This window comes from Macaca mulatta, chromosome X (assembly GCF_049350105.2).
Source record: "Macaca mulatta isolate MMU2019108-1 chromosome X, T2T-MMU8v2.0, whole genome shotgun sequence".
NCBI lineage: Eukaryota > Metazoa > Chordata > Mammalia > Primates > Cercopithecidae > Macaca > Macaca mulatta.
In genome coordinates, this window is record NC_133426.1 from 130334229 (window position 1) to 130347369 (window position 13141).

Here is a 13141-nt window from a genome sequence, read left to right on the forward strand (position 1 = left end):
AACGTATGTATGTTAAAATATATATTAAATAAAATATGTGTTAAATATATATTAAAATGTGTCTGTTAAAATATATATATTTATCTGTGTAACTATCCCCCAGATTAAGACATAGAACATTTCCACAACCCTAGAAAGCTCTTTCATGCTCCTTCCCCATCAGTACGCACCCCCAAGTTACATTCTGGCTTCTGTTACCATAGATTAATTTTGTTTATTACCATAGATTAGTTTTGAAGTTCTTATAAATGGACTCATGCAGTAGGTACTCTTGTGTCATAATGATGAATTATGATTCTGGTTTGCTCGTTATATCTATGAGATTCATCCATATTGTCTGTGGCAATAGTTTTTTTTCTTGCTGTGTAGCTTATGAATATACCACACAATCTATTCACCTGATGATGGACATTTGAGTTGTTTCCAGTTTGGGGCTATTATAAATAACACTGCTATGAATATTCCTGTGCATATCTTTGGCAGAGATATACACTCATTTTTAATACCCAAGAGTGGAATTGATGAGTCAGAGGGTATAAGTGTCCTCTCTTAGCACTTCCCTACACATGCTGTGTTCCTACTTTGAGTATCATAAAAACAGGTTTCCATTGACTTTCTTGCTTTATCCAGTCCTACCCGCTCTACTACAGAAATGAAGTTTGAGAGCTAGGAAATTGACATGTTCAAGGTTATAGACTGGGATTTCCCTAATTTCCCATCATTTTCCCCAAATAATTGCTAGTGACTCAGTAACAACATCCACTCTTTAAGTACCTTAGGTTAATTGTTAAAGAGTACAGCTAGATTTTAAAAAGTTCAGATTTTTGAAGCACTTAACCTTTTTCTTGCCTGTTTTACCTTGCATCGTCTCAAACACTACAAAATACATACTCATTGCATTTACAATTAATTGTAAGATTCTGAAAGTGATTTTTCAGTGCCTGAATACTTCAAAAAATCTTCCCAAAGCAGCTTTGCTTTGCTGGTTTGTTTTTGTTCTTTTGCTTGCTGCTGAATTTTTTCATTTTAACTATATTTTGCTATTGAGTTGTGATAATGAAAATAATTGTTTAAATTCTATGTTCTTTTTCCTCACCAATTTTTATTTCAGATGATACCATCTTCCAAAATCCTATGGTACAAGAAGCTATACGAATGGGGTTCAGTTTCAAGGACATTAAGAAAATAATGGAGGAAAAAATTCAGATATCTGGGAGCAACTATAAATCACTTGAGGTTCTGGTTGCAGATCTAGTGAATGCTCAGAAAGACAGTACGCAAGATGAGTCAAGTCAGACTTCATTACAGAAAGGTATGCATTGCTGTTTTTAAAAAGCAAGAAAGGGCCGGATGTGGTGGCTCACACCTGTAATCCCAGCACTTTGGGAGGCTGGGGATATGGACATTTTTTAAACATAACCTTAATGCTGTGTGTTAGTCTGCTCAAGCTGCTATAATAAAATTCCATTGACTAGGTGTCTTAAACAACAGACTTATTTCTGACAGTTTCGGAGGCTCCAAAATCAAGGTGCTGGCCGATTTCGTTATTGATGAGGGCCCTCTTCCTGCCTTGCAGATGGCTGCCTTCTCACTGTGTCCTCACATGGCATGGGTTGGGGGTGGATGGGACAAGATGGAGCAAGTACTCTGGTCTCTTTTCCTCTACTTTTAGGGACACTAATCCCATCATGGGGGTCACATCTTCATGACCTCATCCAAACTTAATTAGTTCCCAAAGGCCTCATTTCCAAATATCATTACATTAATCATGGAAAAAAGATTAAAAATATGAATTCTACCAGCCTGGGCAACATAATGAAACTGTCTCTACAAAAAATACAAAAATTAGCCGGGCATGGTGGTGTGTGCCAGTAGTCCCAGCTACCTGGGAAGCTGAGCGGGGAAGATCACCTGAGCCAGGGAGATCAAGGCTGCAGTGAGCCATGATCATGCCACTGCACTTCAGCCTGGGCAGCTGAGCGAGATCTTGTCTCAAAATATATATATATCTCCTTTAAGGATGATGGACACTATAGTGCTTGCCAACAACATCGAAGGTTAAAGAAGAGGTTTCACGGCCGGGCGCGGTGGCTCAAGCCTGTAATCCCAGCACTTTGGGAGGCCGAGACGGGCGGATCACAAGGTCAGGAGATCGAGACCATCCTGGCTAACACGGTGAAACCCCGTCTCTACTAAAAACACAAAAAATTAGCCGGGCGAGGTGGCGGCACCTGTGGTCCCAGCTACTCGGGAGGCTGAGGCAGGAGAATGGCGGGAACCCGGGAGGCGGAGCTTGCAGTGAGCTGAGATCTGGCCACTGCACTCCAGCCTGGGCGACAGAGCGAGACTCCGTCTCAAAAAAAAAAAAAAAAAAAAGAAGAGGTTTCAAACTGAGTACACTTTTGGGTACTATACCTGTAATAGTTCTCTAAGCTCTTGACTATCCTCCCTCCAAAAAGATGAGAATTCTCCTACTGCTAATAAACTTAAACATTTACTTATTTTTGACACATTTAAAATCCTTGTGATCTTTAAGATATTTCAAGTGCTTTTGAAACATTATTCAGATAATTACTTAAGTTATGAAACAGTATGAACATTAATGATATTTAAAATTATATTCATTGATGTAAGAATCAATGGAAAGCTTCCAGTTTTTCCCTTATAGATGCATTTATTTAAAACTTACACAGGCTCCACTTATCTTGGTGGTGGTAAAATAAACCCTTTACTTGGTCATCTTTCTTTCTTTATTTTTTTTAAGACGGAGTCTCACTCTGTCGCCCAGGCTGGAGTGCAGTGGCACGATCTCAGCTCACTGCAACCTCTGCCTCCCCGGCTCAAGCAATTCTCCTGCCTCACCCTTCCGAGTAGCTGGAATTACAGGCATGCGCCACCACGCCCGGCTAATTTTTTGTATCTTTATTAGAGGCAGGGTTTCTCCCAGTTGGCCAGACTAGAATTTTTCTACTATAACAGAAATACAAGCAATTGTGTCATTTTTTTCCTGCATCTTAAACACGCACTTAATTAAGTTTGGCCATAAGTTATTAGCTTTCAAACCTTAATGTGTCTGCAGCAGAAAGATTTAGCAGGTTGTAATAGGAAGAGATCAAGGGACTGTGCATTAGGGAGAGTGTCTTTTCTCTAACAGGAGTCAGTGGGCGCTCGTATTATCACTGAGACTACAAACTAGGATGGTGTGGGAAGGAGAGCCTAAGGGTTGGAATTCATTTGAACTCTCCTCAGTCTCACTAAATTGAGAGGCAAGTAATTGATACAGGCTCTCTACTCATGCTGGGACCGCTGCCTGTTTGTCTTCCCAAAAGCTGATGAGGAAAGACTGGCACTAAGAATCTTTTAATTTTATATAAAGTAAGGATGGGGCTAACTGAAGTGAAGCAGGTGAAGGTTATTAGAGAAGATATAACATTGTCACTTACTGAGAAATCCTAGATTTAGTGCTGTCTTTTTTTCCCAATGGCTGTGTAACAGAGAATGCCCTAGTAAAATATCTTGTAAAAATAGTACCAAATCAGTATCTTTTTTTCTTTCTTTGAAAAAATTATGTAGTGTAAAATAAAGCCGTTTATTTAGTGTACGTACTAAAGTACTTATTTTAATCTTTATATATATTACTGTGTATAATATAAAAATCAAATAACCCATATTCATTTATCTGTCTTTCCACATGAGTCTGCTCTAATAGTAAAATGAATAACATCAGTTTATTCTAAAAGAGGCTTTAAATAATTACAAATATTAGCAAATAACATCAAAAGTTATCTAGCCTTTATTGCTCATGTGCCAGTAACCTTCTGACTTAGAAGAGGGCTTTGTGGGGAGGAGAAGGGGAAAGGCGCTGTAGGGAAGTATGTAGAATCCAGTAGTTACCTTTAAGCCAAGAGGGAAGTAATTGCCAGTGGTAAACTACTGGCCTGAGGGGAAAAGATCTATGCCCAGGATATCACCGTCTCAAGTTAGTGGCTTTATACAAGGATGAAATAATATAGAAAAAAAAATGAGATGATAGGGTATCACAAACAATCAGAACCAAAGGAACCTTAAAGATTATTTTACAACTTTTTTTTTTTTTGAGATGGAGTTTCACTCTTGTTGCCCAGGCTGGAATGCAGTGGTGCAATCTCAGCTCACTGCAACCTCCACCTCCCGGGTTCAAGCAATTCTCCTGCCTCAGCCTCCCGAGTAGCTGGGATTACAGGCATGTGCCACCACGGCCTGCTAATTTTGTATTTTTAGTAGAGATGGGGTTTATCCATGTTGGTGGACTAGTCTCCAACTTCCAACCTCAGGTGATCCTCCCGCCTCGGCCTCCTAAAGTGCTGGGATTACAGGCATGAACCACCACACCCAGCCCATTTTATAACTTTTATGAACTTAGTGGGGAACCTGAAGTACAGATGGGCTATTGCCTAGGATCATGCCAATAGCTGGGAATAGAACTCAGATTTCCTGACTTCTGGTCCAGTGTTTTGGGGTTTGTTTCAGTTTTTTTTTTTTTTTAGATTTTTAAAAATTGTGATAAAATACACATACAATTTACTATCTTAACCATTTAGGGTATGGTTCCATAGTGTTAAGTACATTTACATTGTTGCACAGTCAACCTCTAGAATTCTTCATCTTGCAAAACCAAAACTCTGCATCCATTAAACAGCCAGGCGTGGTGGTGCACGCCTGTAGTTCCAGCTGCTCGGGAGGCTGAGGCAAGAGGATTGCTTGAGACCAGAAGTTCAAGGCTGCAATGAGCTGTGATTGCACCATTGCTCTCCAGCCTAGGACACAGAGCAAGACCCCATCTTTAAATTAAAAAAAAATAATAATAATAATAAAAACATGTTCATTAAACAACTCCCCATTCCCTCTCTTCCCAGACCCTGGCAACTACCATTCTACTTTTTGTCTCTATAAATTTGACTACTCTAGGTGTCAGTATTGTTGGGTTTTTTTGTTTGTTTTTAACTCGTTGTAGCATTGCATCTAAAAGTCATGTGGAAATTACTTGTTCTCCTTTTGATTTTTTGGGCATGAAATATACACTTCATTCTGACTTTTTTTGGTGTCAATGCTTTCTTATAATATAAATCAGCTTATAGTGCCATTTCTTTACTTATATTTTTTCCTCTGCCTTGAGTACCTTTTCTCTGTCTGTATACCTAGTCCCATTCCCCACTCTATCCCCAACTCTCTGAATCTACTTTGTGAACTCATGTTTCAAGGTTCAGCTCAGAAGTCACTTCTTTCAAGTTTTCTCCCGCACCCACAGCAGAGTTAGGAGCTCCTTCTTATCTACTCCTGGTGCTGGTAGAGTTTTGTTTTGTTTTGTTTTGTTTTTCTTGAGACAGGGTCTTGCTCTGTCGCCCAGGCTGGAGTGCAGTGGCATGATCTTGGCTCACTGCAACCTCCATCTCTCAGCTTCAAGCGATTCTCCTGCCTCAGGCTCCCAAGTAGCTGGGATTACAGGCATGCACCACCACACCCAGCTAATTTGTGTGTGCATTTTTAGTAGAGACGGGGTTTCACCATGTTGGCCAGGCTGGTCTTGAACTCCTGACCTCAAATGATCTGCCCACCTCAGCCTCCCAAAGTGCTAGGATTACAGGTGTGAGCCACCACACCTGGCTGAGCTTTTTGCTTTTTACACTATTTTGAAACTGGTTTCTGCCCTGCCCATTAGAACAGGCTTCTTGAGGGTTAAGTGCTTTATCTTCTTATCTCTGATGCATTCCATGGTTGAGCCTATAGTTTTTATTATGCCCAAGAGGGTACTTTTTAAGAAGAAAGAGATTAAACAATCCTTTCCTTTACCCCCTAGCCAGAGAAACCTTTCTGAAACATGGATGTGATCATATCTGTCTCTAGTTTAAAATCCTTCACTGGCTCCCAGGGCCCTTGGGATCAAGTCCAAACTCCTTTACGTGGCTTGCCTAATCTTTCATGATCAGGCACCCTTTTGTAGCCTCATCTCATGCTATTTTCTCAAATTCTGTGCCCAAGCTTTGCCTGTGCACTTGTAGGCCATGTTCTCTCTCCTTGGAGCTTGCTTATGCCATTTCCTTTGCCTAAAACACTTTTCTCCCATTGCCCTTATCCCCCAAGGCCTCCCTCTCCTAGTAAACTCCTAATTCATTCTTTAGTATCCAGTTTTAGATATAATTTCCTCCAGGAGGCCTTCGTTTATGCATGCATGGGCACACATGCACACACACCCTTCCTGTGCTCTTCATAACACATTGTAATTACCTTTGTCATCATACCATTTATACTTCCCTGTTTACTTGTCTATGAACGATTGGGGGCTTGAGGTTTATGTATTTGTTAATTGTATCCCTAGTAGAACCTAGTTAAGTGTCCAGTAAGTATTTCTTGAATAAACTATTGTTTTCCAAACATGTTTTCAGTATAGTGTTCAACAGGATATTAAAAGGATGCCATGAAAAAGGAACCCCATAGTTAAACAGGGGAATGTGTTGTACATTTCTAAGAGGGAATATAGACTATACTGTCCTATATTGTACTGTACTGCCCTGTCATGGATGACAGTGGTTCTCAAATGCCGGTGTGCCCAACCCCAGAAATTTTAGGTTCTGTGAATGGAGCCCAGAAATCTGTTGTTTGAAAATGCCCCAGGTTATTCTCATGTGAGGCCGTATTTGGAAACTGCTGGTACATAATGATTATAAAGATGCTAAAATAAACAAATAGTTGTGGTTATAAAGATATAGTTAAAATATGTAATGCATTTGGAATAGTGCCTAGCACATACTATTTATGCAATATTACTGTTAACTGCTGCTGCTGTTGTCATTATTGTTATATGTGACCATGAAACACATTTTTTTTGTGGCGTATGTATTCACATTTCACAAAACTATTTTGGGAAAGGCTGAATTAAGCAAGTACTTCAGTGCCACCTATATGCTGATGACATCCAGATCTCTATCTCTAGCCCTGACTTCTCCTGACCTCAAGATTTGACTCTTCAGTTACCTACTGGGTATTTTTATATGGGTGTCCTGAAAACACCTAAAAAATATCTGAAGATCCCAAACCTGTACCTCCTTTTATATTTCTTATTGGCATCACCATATCCTTGTCAGCCAAGCTAGCAATCTTGAAATCAACTTTAGTTTGTCTTTCTTCTTCAGCCCTCATATCCAGTCAGTCACCCAGTCCTACTTGTCCCACTTCAGAGGTGTCCCTCAAATCCATCCCTCTATTTCTGGAATTAGTTGTGACCTTTCCATATGCTGCTCCTTTTACCTAACCCTTGTTTTTCTGCCTGGCAAATTACTGCCCATGCTTAAATGTCACTCCTCCGCTTCCCTCCTCCCCCGATCCAGCCACTGCCAACCTGTGGAGCCTTCTCCAACTAGCCTGAGCAGAAGAACTTGTTTTCTCATCTTGTTCCAGAGCACTTTGTACATAACTTTATTACAGCACTTATCACTTTGTACTTTGTGCTTAACCTCCATAGCCTCATCTTACATCCTCTCCCACTAGCCTGTGAGCTATTTAAGAGCAGATGCCATGTGTGAGTCATCCTCATATCTCCTGGCACTTGTTGGGTGCCTGGCACGTAGTAGGGGTTCAATAAATATTTTCAATGAATGTAAACAACTAAGAAAGTCTAAAACTAGCATAATTCTTTTCTCTTTTTGCAGAGATTAGTACTGAAGAGCAGCTAAGGCGCCTGCAAGAGGAGAAGCTTTGCAAAATCTGTATGGATAGAAATATTGCTATCGTTTTTGTTCCTTGTGGACATCTAGTCACTTGTAAACAATGTGCTGAAGCAGTTGACAAGTGTCCCATGTGCTACACAGTCATTACTTTCAAGCAAAAAATTTTTATGTCTTAATCTAACTCTGTAGTAGGGATGTTATGTTCTTCTTATTACCCTGATTGAATGTGTGATGTGAACTGACTTTTAAGTAATCAGGATTGAATTCCATTAGCATTTGCTACCAAGTAGAAAAAAAATGTACATGGCAGTGTTTTAGTTGGCAATATAATCTTTGAATTTCTGGATTTTTCAGGCTATTAGCTGTATTATTTATCCAACTTTTTTTACTGTTATCTAATTGAAACCCTAGACTAAGAAGCATCATATTATAACTGAACACAATGTGTATTCATCATATACTGACTTAATTTCTAAGTGTAAGTGAATTAATCATCTGGATTTTTTATTCTTTTCAGATAGGCTTAACAAATGGAGCTTTCTGTATATAAATGTGGAGATTAATCTCCCCAATCACATAATTTGTTTTGTGTGAAAAAGGAATAATTGTTCCATGCTGGTGGAAAGATAGAGATTATTTTTAGAGGTTGGTTGTTGTGTGTTAGGATTCTGTCCATTTTCTTTTAAAATTATAAACACGTACTTGTGCGAATAATTTTTTAAAAGTGATTTGCCATTTTTGAAAGGGTATTTAATGATAGAATACTATCAAGCCAAGATGTACTGACATGGAAAGATGTGAAAGATATATTAAGTGTAAAATGCAAGTGGCAAAACACTATGTATAGTCTGAGGCAATCAAAGTATGTATGTTTCTTATATGTATAGAACAAAAGATTTGGAAAGATAGACACCAAACTGTTAAATGTGGTTTCTCTTTGGGGGGGTTGGGGAAGGGGCCTCAGAGGGGTTTTATAGGGGCCTTTCACTTTCTATTTTTTTCATTTTGTTCTGTTTGAATTTTTTATAAGTATGTATTACTTTTGTAATCAGAATTTTTAGAAAGTATTTTACTGATTTAAAGGCTTAGGCATGTTCAAACGCCTGCAAAAGTACTTATCACTCAGCTTTAGTTTTTCTAATCCAAGAAGGCAGGGCAGTTAACCTTTTTGGTGCCAATGTGAAATGTAAATGGTTTTATGTTTTTCCTGCTTTGTGGATGAAAAATATTTCTGAGTGGTAGGTTTTTGACAGGTAGACCATGTCTTCTTATCTTGTTTCAAAATAAGTATTTCTGATTTTGTAAAATGAAATATAAAATATGTCTCAGATCTTCCAATTAATTAGTAAGGATTCATCCTTAATCCTTGCTAGTTTAAGCCTGCCTAAGTCACTTTACTAAAAGATCTTTGTTAACTCAGTATTTTAAACATCTGTCAGCTTATGTAGGTAAAAGTAGAAGTATGTTTGTACACTGCTTGTAGTTATAGTGACAGCTTTCCATGTTGAGATTCTCATATCATCTTGTATCTTAAAGTTTCATGTGAGTTTTTACCGTTAGGATGATTAAGATGTATATAGGATGAAATGTTAAATCCTCTGCCTACATTTGTGTTCTTGACTAGTAATAGTAGTAGATACTTCTGAAATCAATGTTCTCTCAACATCCTTAAAACCTCTTGGAAATTATAAAAATATTGGCAAGAAAAGAATAGTTGTTTAAATATTTTTTGAAAAACACTTGAATAAGAATCAATAGGACATAAACTAGAAGTTTAAAAATGCTTCATAGGACGTCCAGGGTTTACATTATAAGATTCTCACAACAAACCTATTGTAGAGGTGAGTAAGGCATGTTACTACATAGAGAAAAGTTTGAGAGTAAAACTGTAAAAAATTATATTTTTGTTGTACTTTCTAAGAGAAAGAGTACTGTTATGTTCTCCTAACTTCTGTTGATTACTACTTTAAGTGATATTCATTTAAAACATTGCAAATTTATTTTATTTATTTAATTTTCTTTTTGAGATGGAGTCTTGCTTGTCACCCAGGCTGGAGTGCAGTGGCATGATCTCTGCTCACTGCAACCTCCCCCTCCTGGGTTCAAGCGATTCTCCTGCCTCAGCTTCCTGAGTAGCTGGGATTACAGGCGAGTGCCACCATACCCGACTAATTTTTGTATTTTTAGTAGAGACAGGGTTTCACCATGTTGGCCAGGCTGGTCTCAAACTCCTGACCTCAAGAGATCCGCCCACCTTGCCCTCCCAAAGTGCTGGGATTACAGGCTTGAGCCACCACACCCAGCCAAAGCATTGCAAATTTAAATGAGAGTTTTAAAAATTAAATAATGACTGCCCTGTTCCTGTTTTAGTATGTAAATCCTCAGTTCTTCACCTTTGCACTGTCTGCCACTTAGTCTGGTTATATAGTCATTAACATGAATTTGATCTGTATAGTCTAGACTATAAGTTTAAATTTAAAGTGTTCTACAAGGGGAGAAAAGTGTTAACATTTTTAAAATATGTTTTCCGGGACACTTTAGCTCCAAGTCAGGTAGGTAGTTCAGTCTAGTTGTTAGCCAAGGACTCAAGGACTGAATTGTTTTAACATAAGGCCTTTCCTGTTCTGGGAGCCACACTTCATTAAAATTCTTCTTCTAAAGCTTGTATGTTTAGAGTTAAGCAAGACTTTTTTTTCTTCCTCTCCATGAGTTGTGAAATTTAATGCACAACGCTGATGTGGCTAACAAGTTTATTTTAAGAATTGTTTAGAAATGCTGTTGCTTCAGGTTCTTAAAATCACTCAGCACTCCAACTTCTAATCAAATTTTTGGAGACTTACCAGCATTTGTCTGTGTTTGAACTATAAAAAGCACTGGATCTTTTCCATCTAATTCTGCAAAAATTGATCATTTGCAAAGTGAAAACTATAGCCGTATCCAAATCTTTTCCCCCTCCCAAGAGTTCTCCGTGTCTACATGTAGACATTCCATTTCTGTGTAAAGTTCACTCTAGGATTTCAAGTCACCACTTATTTTACATATTAGTCATGCAAAGATTCAAGTTGTTGTGTAATAAGTACTTATCTTTATTTGTAATAATTTAGTCTGCTGATCAAAAGCATTGTCTTAATTTTTGAGAAATGCTTTTAGCATTTACAAACTAAATTCCAGTTAATTAATTAATGGCTTTATATTGCCTTTCCTGCTACATTTGATTTTTTCCCCTATCCCTTTGATTATGTAGGGTAGAGTGGGTGTAGTGAGTGTATATAATGTGATTTGGCCCTGTGTATTATGATATTTTGTTATTTTTGTTGTTATGTTATTTACATTTCAGTAGTTGTTTCTTCCGTTTCCATTTTAGTGGATAAAATTTGTATTTTGAACTATGAATGGAGACTGTCACCCCAGCATTAGTTTCACATGATATACCCTTTAAACCCGAATCATTGTTTTATTTCCTGATTACGCAGGTGTTGAATGGGGAAAGGGTCTAAGGAGGTGGGAGAAATGGGATAGTATATCGTTGAGATATACTATGGGATGTATATCGTTGCCATTAGAGAAATAAGAAAATGGGAAGCAGTATTTGACATAGTTCTTTTTAGACAAATCTACTTGTTAAAAAAAGGATAGCAGTTTATTCATCTGTGAAAGGAGAATAATACCTATCTTACCAGGTTGCAAGAGCTCAAGGAGACCATGTATGTAAAGTTCCTGCTGTAAATATGAACTCCCATCCTAACACCCTTTTACCTCTCTGTGGGTTTGTCTTGACCTGGAAACTTGGGCTAAAACTTAGAAAAAAAATTGTACATGGTAACTCTTTCAGTGATGTTTACTCGTATTTTTTGGTGTTTCTCATAGTTAAGATATAAATCGGCCGGGCGCGGTGGCTCACTCCTGTAATCCCAGCACTTTGGGAGGCCAAGGCGGGCGGATCACCTGAGGTCGGGAGATTGAGACCAGCCTGACCAACATGGAGAAACCCCGTCTCTACTAAAAATACAGAATGAGCTGCACGTGGTGGCTCATGCCCTTAATCCCAACTACTGGGGAGGCTGAGGCAGGAGAATCGCTTGAACCCAGGAGGCGGAGGTTGTGGTGAGCCAGGATCGCGCCATTGCACTCCAGCCTGGGCAACAAGAGTGAATCTCCATCTCAAAAAAAAAAAAAAAAAAGATATAAATCACAATAAATAAATAGGTCAATACAAATGTTAGCTAGGTGTGGTGGCACATGCCTATAGTCTCAGCTACTCTGGAGGCAGAGGCAGGAGGATCACTTGAGCCCATGAGTTTGAGGCAGGAGTGAGTTATGATTGTGCCACTGTACTCCATTCTGGGTGACAGAGTGAGACCCCATCTCTAAATAAATAGATCAAACCCCTAAAAATACTTAAATTCTTCTTAAAAAATTGAAAAGATTGTTCTTCTCAAATTTAGTTGAACTTTCTAAGAGAAACAATTGGCTTTTTCCCACTTTAATAATCATTTTCAGTTTGACTCATACAGTTAATACAATGTGAATTTCTTCCTCAGCATAACAGAATTATAGAATGACAGAGCTGGAAGTGACCTTAGAGAGTACCCAATTCTTCTCTTTCATTTTACAGGTGAGGCAACGGAGGCTCAAAGGCGATGTAATTTGTGCAAAGATTATAGCTAATTAGTAGCAGAGCCCTGACTGGGACATAGTTTGAAGATTAAAAACTTCACCAAGCTACCTTTCTTGGAGGGTCCAAATGTTTATTTTTTCAACTATTCTTTCCACTATACCATAACTTTCACTACATATTAAGTGACACTTTATAACTAGTATAATAGGACAATCATCAATGCATATATAGCCAGCCCTTCATATCTGCGGATTTTGCATCCATGGATTCAACCAAGGAGGAATTGAAAATACTGAGGGAAAAAATAAATAAATACAAAAATACAAAATAATACAAAGAAAAAGCCAAAATTGTTATACTGTTGTTAAGCAGCAGTATAACAACTATTTACATAGCATTAAGTTTGGTGTAAAAATGCAAAAAAATGCAATTATTTTTAAACCAACCTAATATATTGTATTAGATATTAAAGTCATATAGAGATGACTTAAAGTATATGATGGCCAGCCTGGGCAAACGGCAAAACCCTGTCTCTACAAAAAATACAAAGATTAGCTGGACGTGGTGGTGTGTGCCTGTAGTCCCGGCTACTCCGGAGGCTGAGGTGGGAGTCGCTTGAGTCTGGGAGGCAGAGGCTGCATTGAGCTATGCTCATGGCACTGCACTCCAGCCTGGGTGACAGTGCGAGATCTTGTCTCAGAATAAATAAAGTATGTGATGAAGATGTGCATACGTTATATGCAAATAATTTTTTTTTATTATTTATTTAAACAGTCTCACTCTGTTGCCCAGGGTGGAGTGCAATGGGGCTCACCGCAAC

The 13141-nt window shown here is 38.4% G+C and overlaps 1 protein-coding gene across 8 annotated transcripts in view; it reads left to right on the plus strand.

Moving 5' to 3' along the window:
• Positions 1–9411, plus strand: part of XIAP (X-linked inhibitor of apoptosis) — a 52126-nt gene extending 42715 nt beyond the window's left edge. For all 8 annotated transcript variants that reach the window (XM_077988329.1, XM_077988327.1, XM_015128137.3 and 5 more), the window contains 2 exons: positions 1112–1312; positions 7686–9411. In XM_077988329.1, coding sequence (XP_077844455.1) covers positions 1112–1312; positions 7686–7879 — 395 coding nt within the window. In that variant the 3' untranslated portion in view covers positions 7880–9411. The remainder of the gene's footprint in view (positions 1–1111; positions 1313–7685) is intronic.
• Positions 9412–13141: the final 3730 nt, after the last annotated feature.